Here is a 15,632-nt window from a genome sequence, read left to right on the forward strand (position 1 = left end):
CTCACAGCCCAGAGAGCCAAACATGTCCTGGGCTGCATCCAAAGCAGTGTGGGCAGCAGGGGAGGGAGGGGATTCTGCCCCTCTGCTCTGCTCTGCTCAGACCCCACCTGCAGTGCTGCATCCAACTCTGGGGTCCCAGCACAGGAAGGACATGGACCTGACAGATCGGGTCCAGAGGACCAGGATGATCAAAGGGATGGAGCAGCTCTCCTATGAGGGAAAGCTGAGAGAACTGAGATTGTTTGGTGTGGAAGAGAAGGCTTAGGGGAGACCTAATTGTGGCCTTCCAGTACTTGAAGGGAGTCTACAAGAAAGATGGAGAGGGGCTTTTTACAAGAGCATGTAAGCGGACAGGGCAAGGGGGAATGGCTCCAATCTTAAAGAGAGTAGGTTTAAATTAGACATTAGGAAGAAATTCTTTACTGTGAGAGTGGTGAGACACGGGAGCAGGTTGCCCAGAAGAGTTACGAATGCCCCATCCCTGGAAGCACTCAAGGCCAGGCTGGATGGGTTTTCAGCAGCCTGGTCGAACAAAACATGTCCCTGCCCAGGGCAGGGGGGCAGGAACGAGGTGTCTTTAAGAACCCTACTCACCTATACTGTTCTATGATTGTATGACCCCGTGTTTTAGGGTTCCAGTTCTCCTATGATGGTCCTTTCGCGGTTCTCCACCCAAACTTTTCAGCTTGGAAGGGGGTGGCGGGGTGTGAACACGCGATGATTTGGTATCAAAAACGTTACTTGTCCGATGTCTGGAGTTGGAACCCGCAAATCTGCTTGGTGACGGCGGCAGCCACACGAAACCCAAAGCCTCCAGAACCCCACGGACCCCGCTCCCGCCGCATCGCGCTCCCGCCCCCGCCCCTGAGGGAAGCGGCGCCCGCCGCTCTCGAGGGAAAAGGCGCGAAGGCGCACGCGCCCGCACGCTCCGGCCGGGCGAGGCGATTGGCGGGAGTGGCTGTGACGTCATCGCCGCGCGCCGGCAGCCCCGCGCACCGCTGCTGAGGGGAGCGCGTCCTACTCCCGCTCGGCGGGCCTCATCCCGCCCTCATCCCGCCCTCCCGCCGGCCGACACTCCTGTCCCGGGGGCCGGCCGGGCCCCTGCCGGCCGCCGCCGCTCCCTCCCAGCCTCGCTGGGGCCGCCCCGCTGCGCGACAGGTGCGTGTGCGGCCCGGCGCCCGTGCCCGGGGGGCGCCGGCCGCCGTGAGAGGAGGAGGGAGGCAGGGGAGCTCGGGGAAGAGGGAGAGAGGGTGGATGGACGGATGGATGGGCAGGTAGGAGCCTTCCAGCTGCCTGACAGCGTCGCTGGCCTCGCGTTTCTGTGGGAGCGCCGGCCGGTCCCTTCGCCATCATTTTCCTGATCCGTATTAGACGGGCCCTACCGGCTGTGTCCTCTTTCTGGCTTTTCCCACAGAAAGGTTAAGAATATGAGCCTCTACAATTTGGACCGGTTCCGCTTCGAGAGGAAGGAGAAGGGAGCGGAGCAGGAGTCGCCGTCCCCGCCGGCGGCCCGAGCGGAGGCACCTGGCGCTGCTGCCGCGGTTGGTGCCGCTGGAGGGGATGAGGATGAAGGTACGGATGACAGCAGGCCAGACACTCCGGCTTCGGACGTGACTGAGAGAGCTGGTGAGTCAGGTGTTTTGCGTGCAGCATGAGGGCAGTGTAACTACTTAATTTCTAGAAATAAAGTAATTGTCTTTTGTTTTGGTGTTCCTTTGTTTGTTTTTGTTTTTACCCCCTCTGCGTGTTCTACAAATGTGTTTTTCTGTGCACACGTTTCACAACGATTTCCACAAAAGTATCCTTATTTGTAGTCGTGTATGGCCTGATTGAACCTGTGCACTTACCGGCAAGTCAGTAACCTGAAATAACTTTTTTTTTTAAACGGAGTGAATATGCTTCAGATTAAATATTGAAAGTATGTTATGTTTTACTATTTATAAAATTTATTTACTGATACTTATTTTACGCTGACACCTCAGGGTTTTCAAGGAAGAAATGGCTTTTATTTGTCTGATGGATGCAACACTAGACTCTAGCTTTTTGCGTAGAGTCCTTGGCTAATGCATTGTGGAGCGTCACAGGTGAAATTCAAAAGAAAGAGAACAGTTTCTTTTCACTTGGGCCTGCTTTTGTAAAGAACTGAGAGACCTGCTACTGATTAAGCTGACTGTGTTAATGGTTTTGTAGTAGTGTTCGTCCTCTTTATGGGCAAAAGCTTGGAGTTTTCATGGGAATGTCAAAAACTTGCTTGTGTAGTAGTGTATTGGTTTCCTTTGGCTGTTCCTGTTTGGATTTGTTGGTTAATACTAATGACTGAAATCGCTGTCAGCTGTGTAATCACATTGACCAGGAGGTCTTTCCTGCTACTGAGGGAGTAAGATTTGAAGAACAGACAGCATCTCCTGCTGATTATTTGGTACTTCTCAGACATTCCATATAACTTCTGGTATAGTTGTCAAGTTAAGAGTGTTATTGGAGAGATCAGACAGACTTCGACTATGCATTTATTCAGAAATGGAATAACAATATATGTTGATGTTGTTCAACTACGTTTGTTTGCACATGACTTTCTCTTGGTGCAAGGCAGTTTTTCACAATACCTTATCTATGTAATAGTAGAGAAACTTTCATGCACGAGAAGGAGTTCCTCTTTTAAAGCTGAGCCAAGTCAGAATTACAGGAGATGGATATTTACTCTTCCCTGAATTTTGGTTTAGTGCAGGTTGACTGTTTTCAGTTGATTGGAGTGCTCTTCTATTGGCATTAGTAAATAGTAAGCAGTGTTCTATGTTAAAAATAAAATATATGCAACATGTAAGTTGCCAGTCTGGAATTGGGTAACCTGTCCACTCGCAAAGAATGTTTTGGGGACAGGGAGAACTTAAGAGAAGAAGCAAGGAACTGTTAGTCCTGGCTTCTGCACGTGTCTTTATAATGCTTGTATGGAAAAGTGGGCACTCTGAGGAAGTGCACTTTGGAACAGGTGTTCTCTTCCTGTTTGTGGTAAATCATTGGCTTGTGCTGTGGAGGAGTTACTGAGTGCAGGGGCCCTTTTGGAACTGCAAATGTAGTTGTGAAGTAATGGAGGAGGCTGCTTATTTGTCTTTGTGAATTACTTTATTTTAATATTTCTTCCTTTAATCTGCCTGTGGACTTTGTCAGTGTAAGCATGTAGCTAGACCATAATTGCCAACAAATTTTAGAGCTTGTTTTTTAAAATGCTGGTCTCCCTTGGCTTAGAATCTGCAGGGGTAGGATTGTGGAGGAGAAGGGATGTAATACCCAGTTTAGATGGGTAGATGCAAAGTAATAAAAAGATGAAGGGCAGCCTAAAAGAACTGTAGTGCAAGGCTAAGTAGTTGAGAGGAAAACTAGTTGGAGGTGGTGGTGGCTAACAGTGAAACAGGGTAGAGTGCAAGAGCAGGCAAAATTACAGCAAGTGTCCAACTGAAATAAGCATCCATGGATGCAGATGCTGGTGGAAAACTGGGGTACTAATTAACATTTAAAATTGAGATGTAATAGTAGTGCTCTGCATATACATGATGCTTCATCTTTCACAGATACTCTATGTTTAAAGAAGATCAAGTGGTTTAGTGACTTCTTCTCCCACTGATTTGCACAGCAGTGTTATGTAACCTATTTAAAGAATTAATAACCTTTTAAGAAATTAAATCACATTTTCTACATCTACAGAAGTTAACCAAAAATAGAACACTCAGATTTTGTCTGAATTATATGAGGCACTTAAATGTAATAGAGAAGACTAAATTTGATTAGCACTTTTTTGATTGTCTTCCTTGTTACCTAATTACTGTCAGGAAGACAGAATTTTTCTTGCTTCGGGTCAAATAAAACAGTCACCTTTTTTGTTGTTATTGTTGAATGGTCATGGAGAAGGCCCAAAGATGAGTTTATGGCACTGTGTGCTCTCTACTGCTAACTGCACCAGCAAGTCAGGCTATGGAGTTGTTCTGTACAAGAAACAGTTTACACCACGTTCACCAAAAATAACTTGCCCTAGTGCTCAATGAGTCATGTGAGGACAACAATTACTCAGATTTCTTCTGAAGACAGAGTCATTAACAAAATACTGGTACAAGAAACTGGGGAAACAAGAGGAGAGTGATCTTTATTTCACTTATACAAACAAAAATGCTTTAAATAGCTGATAACTTGGGGGTTTTCTTCTATTTTCTTTGGTATTGTGCAACCACAGTTTGTGTGTAAAAAGAATTTAGAAATCTGACTTTTTCCTTCAGGAGCACAAACAGTTTGGTATAATTTCTGAGAGATTTCTTCCGATTTGTGTTTTATCAAGTGCCCTGAAATATGCATCTAACAAAGTGATATGATTGTATAAATGTCATCCGTCTTCAAAAAATATAGTCAGATGATGTCTGTTGTGTCATGAACCACCATTATCTTTTTAGCTATTTTTTTTTTTAATTTTGTTTTCCCGGAACAAACTAATATTGGTAGATTGTTCTGTATCCCAGTTATGTCTGTAGGTCGTGGTTCTTGTTGCTTTGTGTTGAACATGTGTCCCTTATGCTTTAATAAGCAGTTTGTGGTGTGATGACCACAAGAATTGGTCATTGTTGTACACTTGTCTGTATTCAAAATTACACAGGCCTGCAGTGACTTTGCAGCCAGGTTGTAGGGAATAATTCTGAACAGCATTTAACTGAGGGATGGAAACCAACTCTGGGGACAGTTACCAAATTATATCTGAAAATATCTCTAAAAGTTGGAAAAATACACTGGAGTGGCTTACTACAATTTTCTATACAAATTAATATTATTTACTGAATAGTTTCTCTTAGTCTGTTAAGGAAACAGTGAAACATCTGCTTCATTTTCATTTAGATGTTTTTAATTATGTAAATAGCTGGGTGTGCTAAAATAATGAGATTATTCTACACAGTTGTAGAAATGGAGCAGAACTGTACCAGAACTGCACAAATTGGAGTAATTGCCAACATACAAAGTGAGATTTGTATTCAAATCTCAAAAAGCATGCTTACAAAGCTTCAACAGTGGATTGAAATGAAAGTTGTAGATGGAATCCAACTACAATATATAACCCTGCTGTTGATGGTTGATTTTGTTGTTATCCTCTCTGTACGGTTTGCATATGTATCCCAAATGACTGCACGTTGAGATTATAGTGCTGAGAGTTCACTTGCGCTGGGACTGCTCTTTTTTTTCGGTCTGTTGTCGTTTTCTCTAGGCTCTGAGGAAGTCCTGTGTTTTGCTTATGTCTCAGTTTATAGAGTGTAATTCTGCTTAGAGAATTTCTGGAAAAAAGTGTTGACTGTAATACCTAATGCAGTTTTCTAAGGGTTCATGGGAAGATATGTTGAAGTAATCATCATTTTAAAAGGGCCTCTTTAAGAAGTACCTTAGAGTAATACTGACATTTAGGATTATTTTAGCCAATGGAAAAGACTTTCCTTTGAAAATGGAGTACTTACTAGCTTGTAGATTTCAGTAGCATGTGCTTGATACTGCTTTCCAAAACTAGGTGGAAATTCTGTTTGACAATGCTTGTTGGACAATGTTAGTAAATGTGGTAAGCCTCTAAGTATTGCCTCAGTTTTTGCTTTGGTTTTACCTTTGTTTTCCCTTGGGAGAGAAGCAGCTGGCTTTCTCAGAGTGTGATGTATGATTTGTGTAGGCAGTTATGTTTAGAATTAAAGGGCTGTGTATTCTCTTTTTACAATAGCAAAAATTGGTCGTTGAGTTTTGCTTTTGATGCTAATGTGTGCATGTAGGGATACTTATGAGTGTTCCTATTTTTGGCCTTAGAGTCAACTACTGGTCGTATGATTGCAGATATTCCGTAATAGCTCTTTTTAATTGCCTGTACTCAGAAAATTCTGCCTCCAACAGTTACATGTTGTGGCAATAACTTTAATCTGTTACTACTTTACAAGGTTACAGTTTGCTCTAACTATGAAGACTCCTTATTACATGTGTGGCTTCTGCTTCCCCCACTTAGTAAGGGACTCTGTTCCGTGAAATAGATGGAGGAAGAGGAGAAGACTGGGCTGTTTTTTTGAGAGGGAGAATGCTTTTTTTTTCCAGGTAACTCGGCATTTTACAGGTATGGGAGTTAGGAGCTGTCATGAAGACTGGACAATAATTGCTAAATAAAGTAAAACTAAAATGAGAAATCACTAAGTGAAACAGTAAATACTCTTTTTATTTAAATGTAAACCTTAGACAAGGTTTATACCGTAAAGAGTAAAATTACTTAGAAGACCATCCTATTTTTGTTATATTGCCTTGTGTTTTGTTTTAAAATTCAGTAAGGATGTCTCTTAGCAAAGTTGTTATGAATATTTGTCATTTCCGTCTCATGCTGCTTTAGAATTTAGTCTAACCTACAAGGTAAGGATCCATGAAAACTGCCTTGATCGGTTCTGTTAATTCAGAATAAAAGTGGAATTCTCATGTTTCTTAGAGACCTGTTTTGATATTCAGTCACATTTTTTTAATGCATTTCATGTTTCTATCCTTTTGTGATAGCACTTGCCCTGATAACCCAACATCATCATGTTCCCAAAGGTCACTTTTGCTCCTCTCCTGTATTCATCTAAAAACTTACTTGGTTTTCAGATGAAGCAACTGCATCAAGGACAGCACATCTCCTTCCTAAAATAGGTAGAAGAGGGTACTGCTGAGGAAGCTTCCATTGCTAATGTGTTGGTCTTGGGTGCTGGGAGGTCTGTCTTGCAATGGTGTATTACAGCTTCAGAACTAATAATTTTTAGGCTTTTCTAGATTTACATGTGAATGGACTTTTCAAAATAACAAGATTAATATGCAAAGTGAGACTTTTGCCTCTTCTAAAAATCATTACCATAATCCTCTATTGTGATTTAAAAGTGATAGAAAAGGTTTAGATTTTTATGATAACTAAAATTAGGTCTTTTATCACAGATGAAAGAATCAAACAGTATATAGCTCCTTTCTGCATTTGACTATCAGATGAATTTATTCTAGCTTCATCTGTGTCTAGTGTCTGCTGGCAAATCAGCTTTGAAAGCTGATGTCACACTCTGTAGTAATTTGACTCAGCAAGTTTCTGCATTAGTGAATGGAGGCAGAAGAACCTATCTTTACTCCCAGCCAAAATTGTGGTCCCAGAGTTAGGAGCACCACTGGTGTTTGGTTTACAGGCACCTGAGAAAGGATGGATGTGTTAGAAGAGGATGCCTCTGATGCTTTCTTTGCCTTATGAGGATTTAAGATCTTTTTATATGAAGACTTACACTGACAGTAGTATCACTAAAACACAACTTTCCGAGAAGTTTGTAGCTGACTTTCCTGCCTCTTATCCTCAATTTTTCCTGTGTGTGGCTAAGGTCACCTTGTTGAGGAGTCTGTTTAGTGCAGGTAGCTCAGTGTGTAGCTGCAGGTTGAGCTGTGGGTGGGGAGAGCCCCAAGAGCCAGGAACTGCTGACCCATTGCACAACCAAGAGCCCGGGTACCTGTGGCCCAGCCAGGGGTCCGGGCACTCAGGAGCTGATGACTCCAGACTTGCCCGCACTTAAACTGTGAGGGTGTAAAAGCCCAGGATTTTTTGTTTGGGGTCGCTCCTCAGAGGCACCAGCTCGAGCTGTGATTCTGTTACTGCACCATGATTAAAGGGTATTGGGGATCTGGACATCGGAGACTGCTCTGGGAAACCTGGTGTGACTCTGTGAGTGGGGAATGTGTAGCTCCAAAGGGGTCTTGGTGCCAGCTCAGGTGCTGCCAGAGTGGCTCCTGGATGGTTGGACAGGGAAGTTTCTTTAGCAACCTGAGGTCTTACGTCTTCCATGATTGCTTTTGTGAACTGTCATTGAACCCTTATTAATGTTTCCTCACAGACATGGAATTACATTCACCTTCATCCCTTTAATCACTTTTAAGCTCCCTTTTAAAGTCGTTGTCTTCTTTTTCTGTAGTGTTCTCTGTAACATCTGGTACTATATTTTTTTAGTTTATTGGGTGCCTTTTCCTTTCAAAGCCTGCACAGTTTCCTTTGTCAGCAAATTGCTTGTATTTCTAGGATTTATCTTTTTTTTCCATTCATTCAGTGGTGCCAGAGTGAGTTACTTTAAATTTATTTTCCACAAGATTTCTTTCATACGGAAAATGCTCTCTGCAGCTGTCGTGTTCTCCGCTCTGTGCATCAATCTTTCTCTCTTCAGTCATATGCCAATGTTTCTATCCATGTTCTGATCAGCCTGGAAGTAGTTCAGAGGAATTTGCTTATTATTAATTTATATTAAAAAAAAAAATGTTTATTTATGTATTTATTTATAAGTAGTTATTAACTTAAAATACGTGTTCTCTTAAACTTTGTAGCAAAAAATTGTTTGTTTGATGTAAGAGGGCTGAAGATCCTTTGCCAGGTAAGTACCCACTTTAAGGAATGCAGCTTACAGGAATTTTCCATGCATAAGAATATGAGTTCTCTTTAAGTGGCTATTGTGTCTCTGAAAGAAATCACAGCTACTTGATGCTCTAAGTACAAATAAATATTTGAAGTCATAAGTCATTGTCTCCTCTTTTTTCTGCTATTGAAATGGCTTGCACAGAGTATTCCACTGTCCCAGAAACTCCTGAAGCTCAGAGGACAATCAAAGAGTCCTATTTCAAGCGCCAGCGAGGGGTGCAGTTCCACGACGTCTCTGACAGCGAGGATGAAGAGCCAAGAAACGTCACTGCTGATGAAGAAACGCAGGCTCCGAGGGCAGAGGCAGCCGTAATGTATGCTTTGAGCCAGCTTTCTGTAGTGTCTCTGCACCCCCATAGCGTGTTCTAAGTTGAAATACTGAATTGAAAATCAGAGCCTAGGTTGGATTCTGGTTTGCTTCTTTGGGATTCAGCTGCCCCTAACTAAACTTTACCGGATTTTCAGGGAAGAAGTATCCAGCTAAATCATTTTTTCAGAGGGAGGAGTTCTGTCATGTTGAAACGTGTGATGTTTTTGTTCATTTATACATTTGTGCCTTTCTCCTTCTGAAATCCTTTTAGTGCAACTTGAAAACTTTACCATAAAAAACTTGCTTTACTAATTTTAAACTGTTGGAGTTGGTTTTTTTTTTGTATATGAAACTATATTTGACAGGGAAGTAAGTAGAGCTTCAGTGTGTAGTTTGAGTTCCTGAGGTAAACTTAAGTATGAGTTGCATGGTGTGTTTCCTATGCATGAGGAAAACTATTTCTTTCCTAAGTGATTTGGAAATTTATATTTTTGAACGCCCTGGGAGGGAAGAGTTACTGTGCAGGAGTCACTTGGGTGTGTGCTAAAAAAGCAGTGTTGAGAGAGCTGGTGAGACAAGATGTAGATAGACGTCTGCAGCCATTTGAAATGGTTTAAAGGAACCCCTGCTAGTTACATGTCTGTGTGGTAATTGTGCCCTCTAGATGTTCTTGTGCTAAGCAAAACAAGATGGCTTAACCTGTTTGTTTGATAGTCTGGTTGAATTAATCTGCAGAAAACTTTTGTGGGAATTGCAGCCTTAACAGGTGTAGTCTCTTGTCAGGTTTTCAGTCCTACACAGAGCATGGAGTTACTGGGAGTTTACAGCAGAAGTGAAATAATGCATTTTTCTGCTGCTATTACCTGAAATTCTGATGTGGTGTCTTTTTTTTTCAGTACTTCTCCATCAAAGTTTCAACTTCAGGTAGCTACTTGAAAAGGAGAAAAAAAATTAGCAGTTACGAGTGAGCTCCTGTTTCTGCCTGTGATTTAAGTTGTAGATTGTGTAAGGAGACAGAGATGGCCAGCTGGTTGCATGTATCAAATTGGCTTGTGTGCAGTGCTGTGTAAATGTAGTTACTCTGCTTCTGGGCTGAATCCCACCTGGAAGCAGTTCAAGTGGTTTTGTACCATGCAGAGCTGATGCTGATAAGCCACACAGGATGCAACTTGCAGAGCCGGTGCTTGCTATTCCTATACTGAGTTGCGATTACTGGGAGTGAGGCATGGACAGCAGGGTGACTCCCAGTGGGATTGATGAACATGAGGCTACATCCTCTTGTACTCTTCAGTATTCCTGTGGAGCCACTAGGCACCTCAGTGCCCGACACTTTGGCCCAGTGTGCTGGCTCAGGTGCTGGTTGATGTGTGCAGAACCCACTGAGCTGTCTCACAAGTGGCTGTTCTGGTTGAGCTAACAAACAAATTGAGAGTGTGGCAGGAGTTGCTGGGTTCTGTCCGGGCTTAGGAGCTCTGGTTTGTGCTGAATTCTGGCTTTGCATAGAATCAGTCAATTCAGTGTCTGCATTGTGCATTTTAGTGCATGTCTTACCTAGTTTGGGGGTTTTGTGGGTTTTTTGGTTTTTTTTTTTTTTTTTTTTTTTTGGTTTTTATTTCCCTTTTGTAGAGTATCCCAGCTTCCCTCATTCTGAACAAGGTACAGAACAGAAAGCAGAAAGTTTAGGGTAGAAAACACATCTTTCCCAAAAGAAAGTGTGCCATAAATTTTGCTACCAGAGAGTCACTGTCGGCAGTCTATCAGAGAAAAAGCAGAATCTAACACAAGGTTTTGTGGGTCAGAGTTGCTTAGCAGTTAAATGAGTGTTTCTTTATGCTTGATAAGAATGTGATTATACACAGAGGACAAGATTTATGATGTATGCAACTCTGGCTTTGTTGACAAGTGTCTAGATGTTATTCCCTGATAGGAAAGGATAGGATAATTGCAGTGTTACCACTTTCATTTGGATTGGTTTTCTTTTTCGTATGCACGTTGTAAAAGAAACCTTCTTCCTTATCAAGGCAAAAAGATCAGAAATATGCCAATAGAATTTTAATATGACGTTTCATTAAGACTTTTTTAAAAGTGGAAGTAGGATTCAAGTTTTGAGGCTTACAACTCAGTGCCTTGGTGGACTGAAGAAGAATTTGGGTTATCTCTTGTTATTTCCCTGCTCTTAAGAGGAAGAACCAGGGAGTCCATGTTGCTGTGTGTGCCTTTTGAAAAGGGAGAAAAGGATTCTATGATAAGCAGTCATCTGTATCTTTTATGTAAGTGGCATGTAACTATTTTTTTCCAGAATTCTTTTGCAGTCTGCCTGTTGCAGCTGCTAAAGAAAGATATAGTGAGGAAAACCAGGTTTACTTTTAGTCTTTGACGTACATGTATGTAGAAAGACCTGCAGGCAAGCCTTTCTGATGGTGAAATCCCTATAAAAGGACAAACTCCTTACAGTTCAATTAATTTTCATTCAGAAAATGAAATTTTTACACATCTATGGAAGGAAGGAGAATGGGAGACCTGTGCTTTGGTTCAGTCCCATCTGTGCAACTCAGTATCCTGAAAGATACGTAGGGGTTGCTTTTCCTGCAGATTAGCTCTAATAATCAATCTTTCAGTAAATTCAGAGCATTTTCTTTTTTTAGAAAGGCTCTTCCCATATTTATACATTTAAGATGCTGCCCAAGGAGCTTTGAATTTTCTTTCTCAGTGAGCTGAGAACTAGAGCAGAGAGTTAACACTAGCGAAGTGGTTTGAGATAAACTTGGGGTAGTCTTCTGTAATTCAGGTAGCTGAAATGATGAAGTGTATTAAGGTGGTTGTTGCTAAATTATCAAGTAACCTTTTATAGAACAATATGAGGGTAAGTTGTGGTATTTCCCTGGTGCGTTCTTCCTTTTTTCTTCCCTTTGCCAAGTGGAAATTGTTCAGTGCAAAGAAGAGACTGTACTTAATAACATGTCTGACTTTGTCCTGAATAGAGGTATCCCGTGGATACAAGTTGATTCAGTGTTACTGAATGCATCTAAAGGCATTTTATGCAATCCTGTTGGATTTAGTTTACAACAATGTTCTGGTAGAGTAAAACATTCATAATCAAAAATAAATTTTAATTCTTTTTTTCTTCCCCTGTACATTGTAGCTCCGAACAGTCTGACGATGATGACCAGCCTGAAGAGGAGCTGCCCCAGCTGGCACTTGTAAATGGTGGGGATCAGCAGCCAGCTGTGAAGGAGGATGTAGAGGAAGATACCAGAGACTCAAAGCTGCAAACAATGAAGGAACTTTTTCCCCAAAGAAGCGACCAAGAATTATTAAAAGTAATAATGCTCAGTTCTTTGTTTTATTTTGATTATTAATTTATAGGATTTTGTAGGCACTGTTTCTAAGCCTCTGGCTTCTTTACAGGGTGTAGTCTTATGGTGGGTTAATACTGTCTGGATGCTAGGTGCCCACTAAAGCTGCTCTGTCACTCTGCTTCTCAGCTGGACAGGGAAGAGAATAGAATGAAAGACTCATGGGTCGTGATAAAGACAGGGAGAGATTGCTCACCAGTTACTATCATGGGCAACACAGACTCAGCTTGTGGAAAAAATGTCATTTATTACAAATTAGATCAGAGTAGGGTAATGAGAAATAAACCCAAATCTTAAAACACCTTCCCCCCACCCCTCCCTTATTTTGGGGCTTAACTATATTTGTGATTTTCTCTACCTCCTTTCCCCCACAGCAGCGGTGCAGGGGAATGGGATATGGGAACTGCAGTCAGTTCATCAGCCCTCCTCAGGGGGAGGACTCCTCACACCCTTCCCTTTCTCCAGAGTAAGATGCCTTTCCATGGTGTGCAGTCCCTCAGGAACAAGCTGCTCCATTGTGGGTCCCTTCCACAGGGTCACAAGCAAACCTGCCCCAACGTCAGCCCTTCTCTCTATGGGTGCTGCCAGGAGCCTGCTTTCATTGGGGGCTTCCCATGTGGTGACAGCCTCCTTTGGACATGCACCTACTCTGCTGTGCTGTCTTCCATGGGCTGCAGGTGCATCTCTGCTCCACCTTGGACTTCTATGGGCTGCAGGGGCACAGCTGCCTCACCATGGGCTTCGCCACGGGCTGCAGGGGAATCTGGTGCCTGGAGCACCTCCTCCCCCTCCTTCACTGACCTTGGTGTCTGCAGGGCTGTTTTGCTCTCATGGATTCTCCCTCTCTCCTGCTGCAGGTGTGTTGTTCCTCCCCATTTTCCTACCCCCCAGCCTTCTTAACTGTTACCTGCTGGTGCTACCACCGTCACTGATGCACTTAGCCTTGGCCAGCAGCAAGACTGTCTTGGAGTTGACTGACTCTCTTGGATGTGAGGGAAGCTTCTGGTGGCTTCTCACAGAAGCCACCTGTGTGCCCCCTGCCACTATCAAACCTGGCCATGCAAATACAGTGCAGCTCTTAATTGTTATTTTGTTAATAACAAAAGGGTAACAGTAATATTTTAGGTGAAGTACAGTTGTGTAACATTTCCACATACATGGGAACTTGGGTATCTATAAAAATGAATATACAGACACACACTTTAAATAAACACCTTTAGGTAAGTTCAACAACAGTGAGCTCCAGTGTATAGAAAATATTTCAAGTATTTCTTTGTTGTGACATTTAAGCTTAATTATGGCTGTCTCAGTTGATAACTGTTGGTAACTGCTGTTGTTGGAATGAGCTAACTGATTAAATGCAGAATGAGTGAAGTCATTGCCATCTTCTCCAGTAGATGAAACTCTGCATCCTTGCATTTATGACATTTGACACACAAATGCTTTAGACCTTCCAGTGAGGCAAAGAGTAGGTTTGAACTTACTGTGATGTACTCTTATTATGCTGACACGTCAGTGTGAAATAACTCTTGGCCATTGTCCAGTGTACAGTGAGATAGGGTAGCTTATTACAGTAAAATACCTTTAGTACAGTGCAAGGTATTTTTAACAAGGTTACTTTTCAATGTTAGTACGTAATTAGGTTTTCACTAGCTTTAGTTTATAAAGCTAAATGTGTTTAAATTCACCTGTAAAGTTTCCTGGTTGTTGAAGTGGCATTGAAGAAATACAGACGTTTTACTGGTGCTCTTGCTGGGTGTTTTGTTTCCCAGTGGATCAAGCTTTATGCTTAGGCTCCATTTATTTTGGGAAGAACAAAAGAGTTGCAAATAGCAGTTTTTGAATTTTTCTTCTGAACATTGTAATTAACATTTATATTGTATATATCCAGAATGTATTTTTTTTTTCAGTTTTTTGCTGCCTAGAATTTATTTGATTCAAAGCTGATAAAAGTTCATTGGAGCTTAGTAACTTGCTAGAAGTGCTGTGTGGTGTGTCTGACTGCTGTTTTGTGACTTATCCCCTGAGCAGCATGTGGGGCTGATGGTGTTTGTTTTCAGCAGAATGCAAGATAGCTCCTGTATCAGCAGAACTTTGTAGGAAATGGAGGCTGTGCAGATTTTTTTCTGCAGTTACATAGCTGCAATATTTTTGAAGGAGGACCAAGGAATTTCGCAAATCTATTGTTCCTTCATGAAGGATCTGGAACAGGGTATCCAGTCAAACCTGACACAACTGATGAAGGCTGTTAAGGAAAAATCATGAGCCTTTTGAAAAGGAAATTGTGCCACTAGAGCAAAATTTTAAGATGTTTTTTCCAAATGTGGGCTGATACTTGGGAATCAGGATTCCTCATAACTTCATTTTTTTGTGGGCTTTTTTTCGTACTTATAAGGTTTAGACCATTTGCATTTGTTGCGGTTACCTCACTTGCAGAAAGCCTTCTGAAAGTCTCAGCATGCAGTTTGTGAAACAGATCTATGTTGAGATTATGTGTAGATGGAGAAAGAATCTAGGAATTCAAGGACGTATAGACAAACCTTGAGGCACATTGTAAGTTTCATGCATGTACTTAAAAGAAATGGACCAGTGCAACTTAACAGTATACAGACACTTTATGAGTTAATGAATTAGGGGAGTTTATCATCCTGTTTTGTAGTAGTAATATTGAATAGTCTTTGAAAAAAAGATTTTAAGTAAATCTGACGGTTATGTTTGTGAAGTAGGGAAGAAAGCGATGATAAATGGCATTGTATTAAAAATGTTTCCAGCATGTGTTTTAAAGTGTTTCCAAATACAGCTTGTGTGATCAGTCCTGCTAATTTGGTACCTCTTGATTTTGCTCTTGGATTTTATAATACATATATATTTGGGGTTTTTTTTAAAATGTTTTTCAGTCACCACTGATCCAGCATGTCTTCTGTTCAACTGGATTACATTTCTCCACTTAGCAGTTGCCTTTTTTTGTTTTGCAGCTGATAGAATCGGCGTGCACAATGGATGAAGCAGTAGCTGCTGGTTTGAAGCTCAATGATAAAGGTATGTTTAACAAAAAACCCCCACCAAACAAAAGCAAAATCCAAACTTTAGATGCTGTAGCTAACTCAGTGAAATTGGTTGGGAGGTATTTAAAAAGTGGTAAAGCTTGTGCTCAATGTTACAGTATTGTTTGTTTGTTGTAGTAACACAAAACTGAATTTACTGGCTTTGCATGGAGAAAGACGAAAAGAGGATGTGGAGCAAAATCCATAAATCAAACAAAAAAGGGAAATTTGTTCTGTGAAGCTCAGGATTGCTTTGCATGTGGGTTCTTAGGTGATTCCTGTTCTTGCTGGTTGCTTCTTTGCCCAGAAATTGAAGCAGATAGTAATGGGTTAGCAGTAGTAATAATAAGTGTTCTAGGTGAGCAGTCTGGTAGTATGGAAAAAATATACTGGAGTATGTAGCCCTTACTAAGTAGCTATTGTTTCTATCGAGGCCCGTCACAGTTTTTTGTTCAGGTTGTTTTCAA

The 15,632-nt window shown here is 41.7% G+C and overlaps 1 protein-coding gene across 1 annotated transcript in view; it reads left to right on the forward strand.

Annotated features, from left to right (window-relative positions):
- Positions 1 to 1,046: 1,046 nt before the first annotated feature.
- Positions 1,047 to 15,632, forward strand: part of SMARCAD1 (SNF2 related chromatin remodeling ATPase with DExD box 1) — a 41,956-nt gene continuing 27,370 nt past the window's right edge. Inside the window, 5 exon segments of the mRNA XM_082281411.1 lie at positions 1,047 to 1,158; positions 1,415 to 1,626; positions 8,598 to 8,769; positions 11,908 to 12,085; positions 15,097 to 15,160. Of these exon segments, the coding sequence (XP_082137537.1) occupies positions 1,428 to 1,626; positions 8,598 to 8,769; positions 11,908 to 12,085; positions 15,097 to 15,160 (613 nt within the window). The 5' untranslated portion in view covers positions 1,047 to 1,158; positions 1,415 to 1,427.

The sequence above is a fragment of the Coloeus monedula genome (assembly GCF_965178545.1).
Source record: "Coloeus monedula genome assembly, chromosome: 5".
In the NCBI taxonomy this organism is placed as follows: domain Eukaryota; kingdom Metazoa; phylum Chordata; class Aves; order Passeriformes; family Corvidae; genus Coloeus; species Coloeus monedula.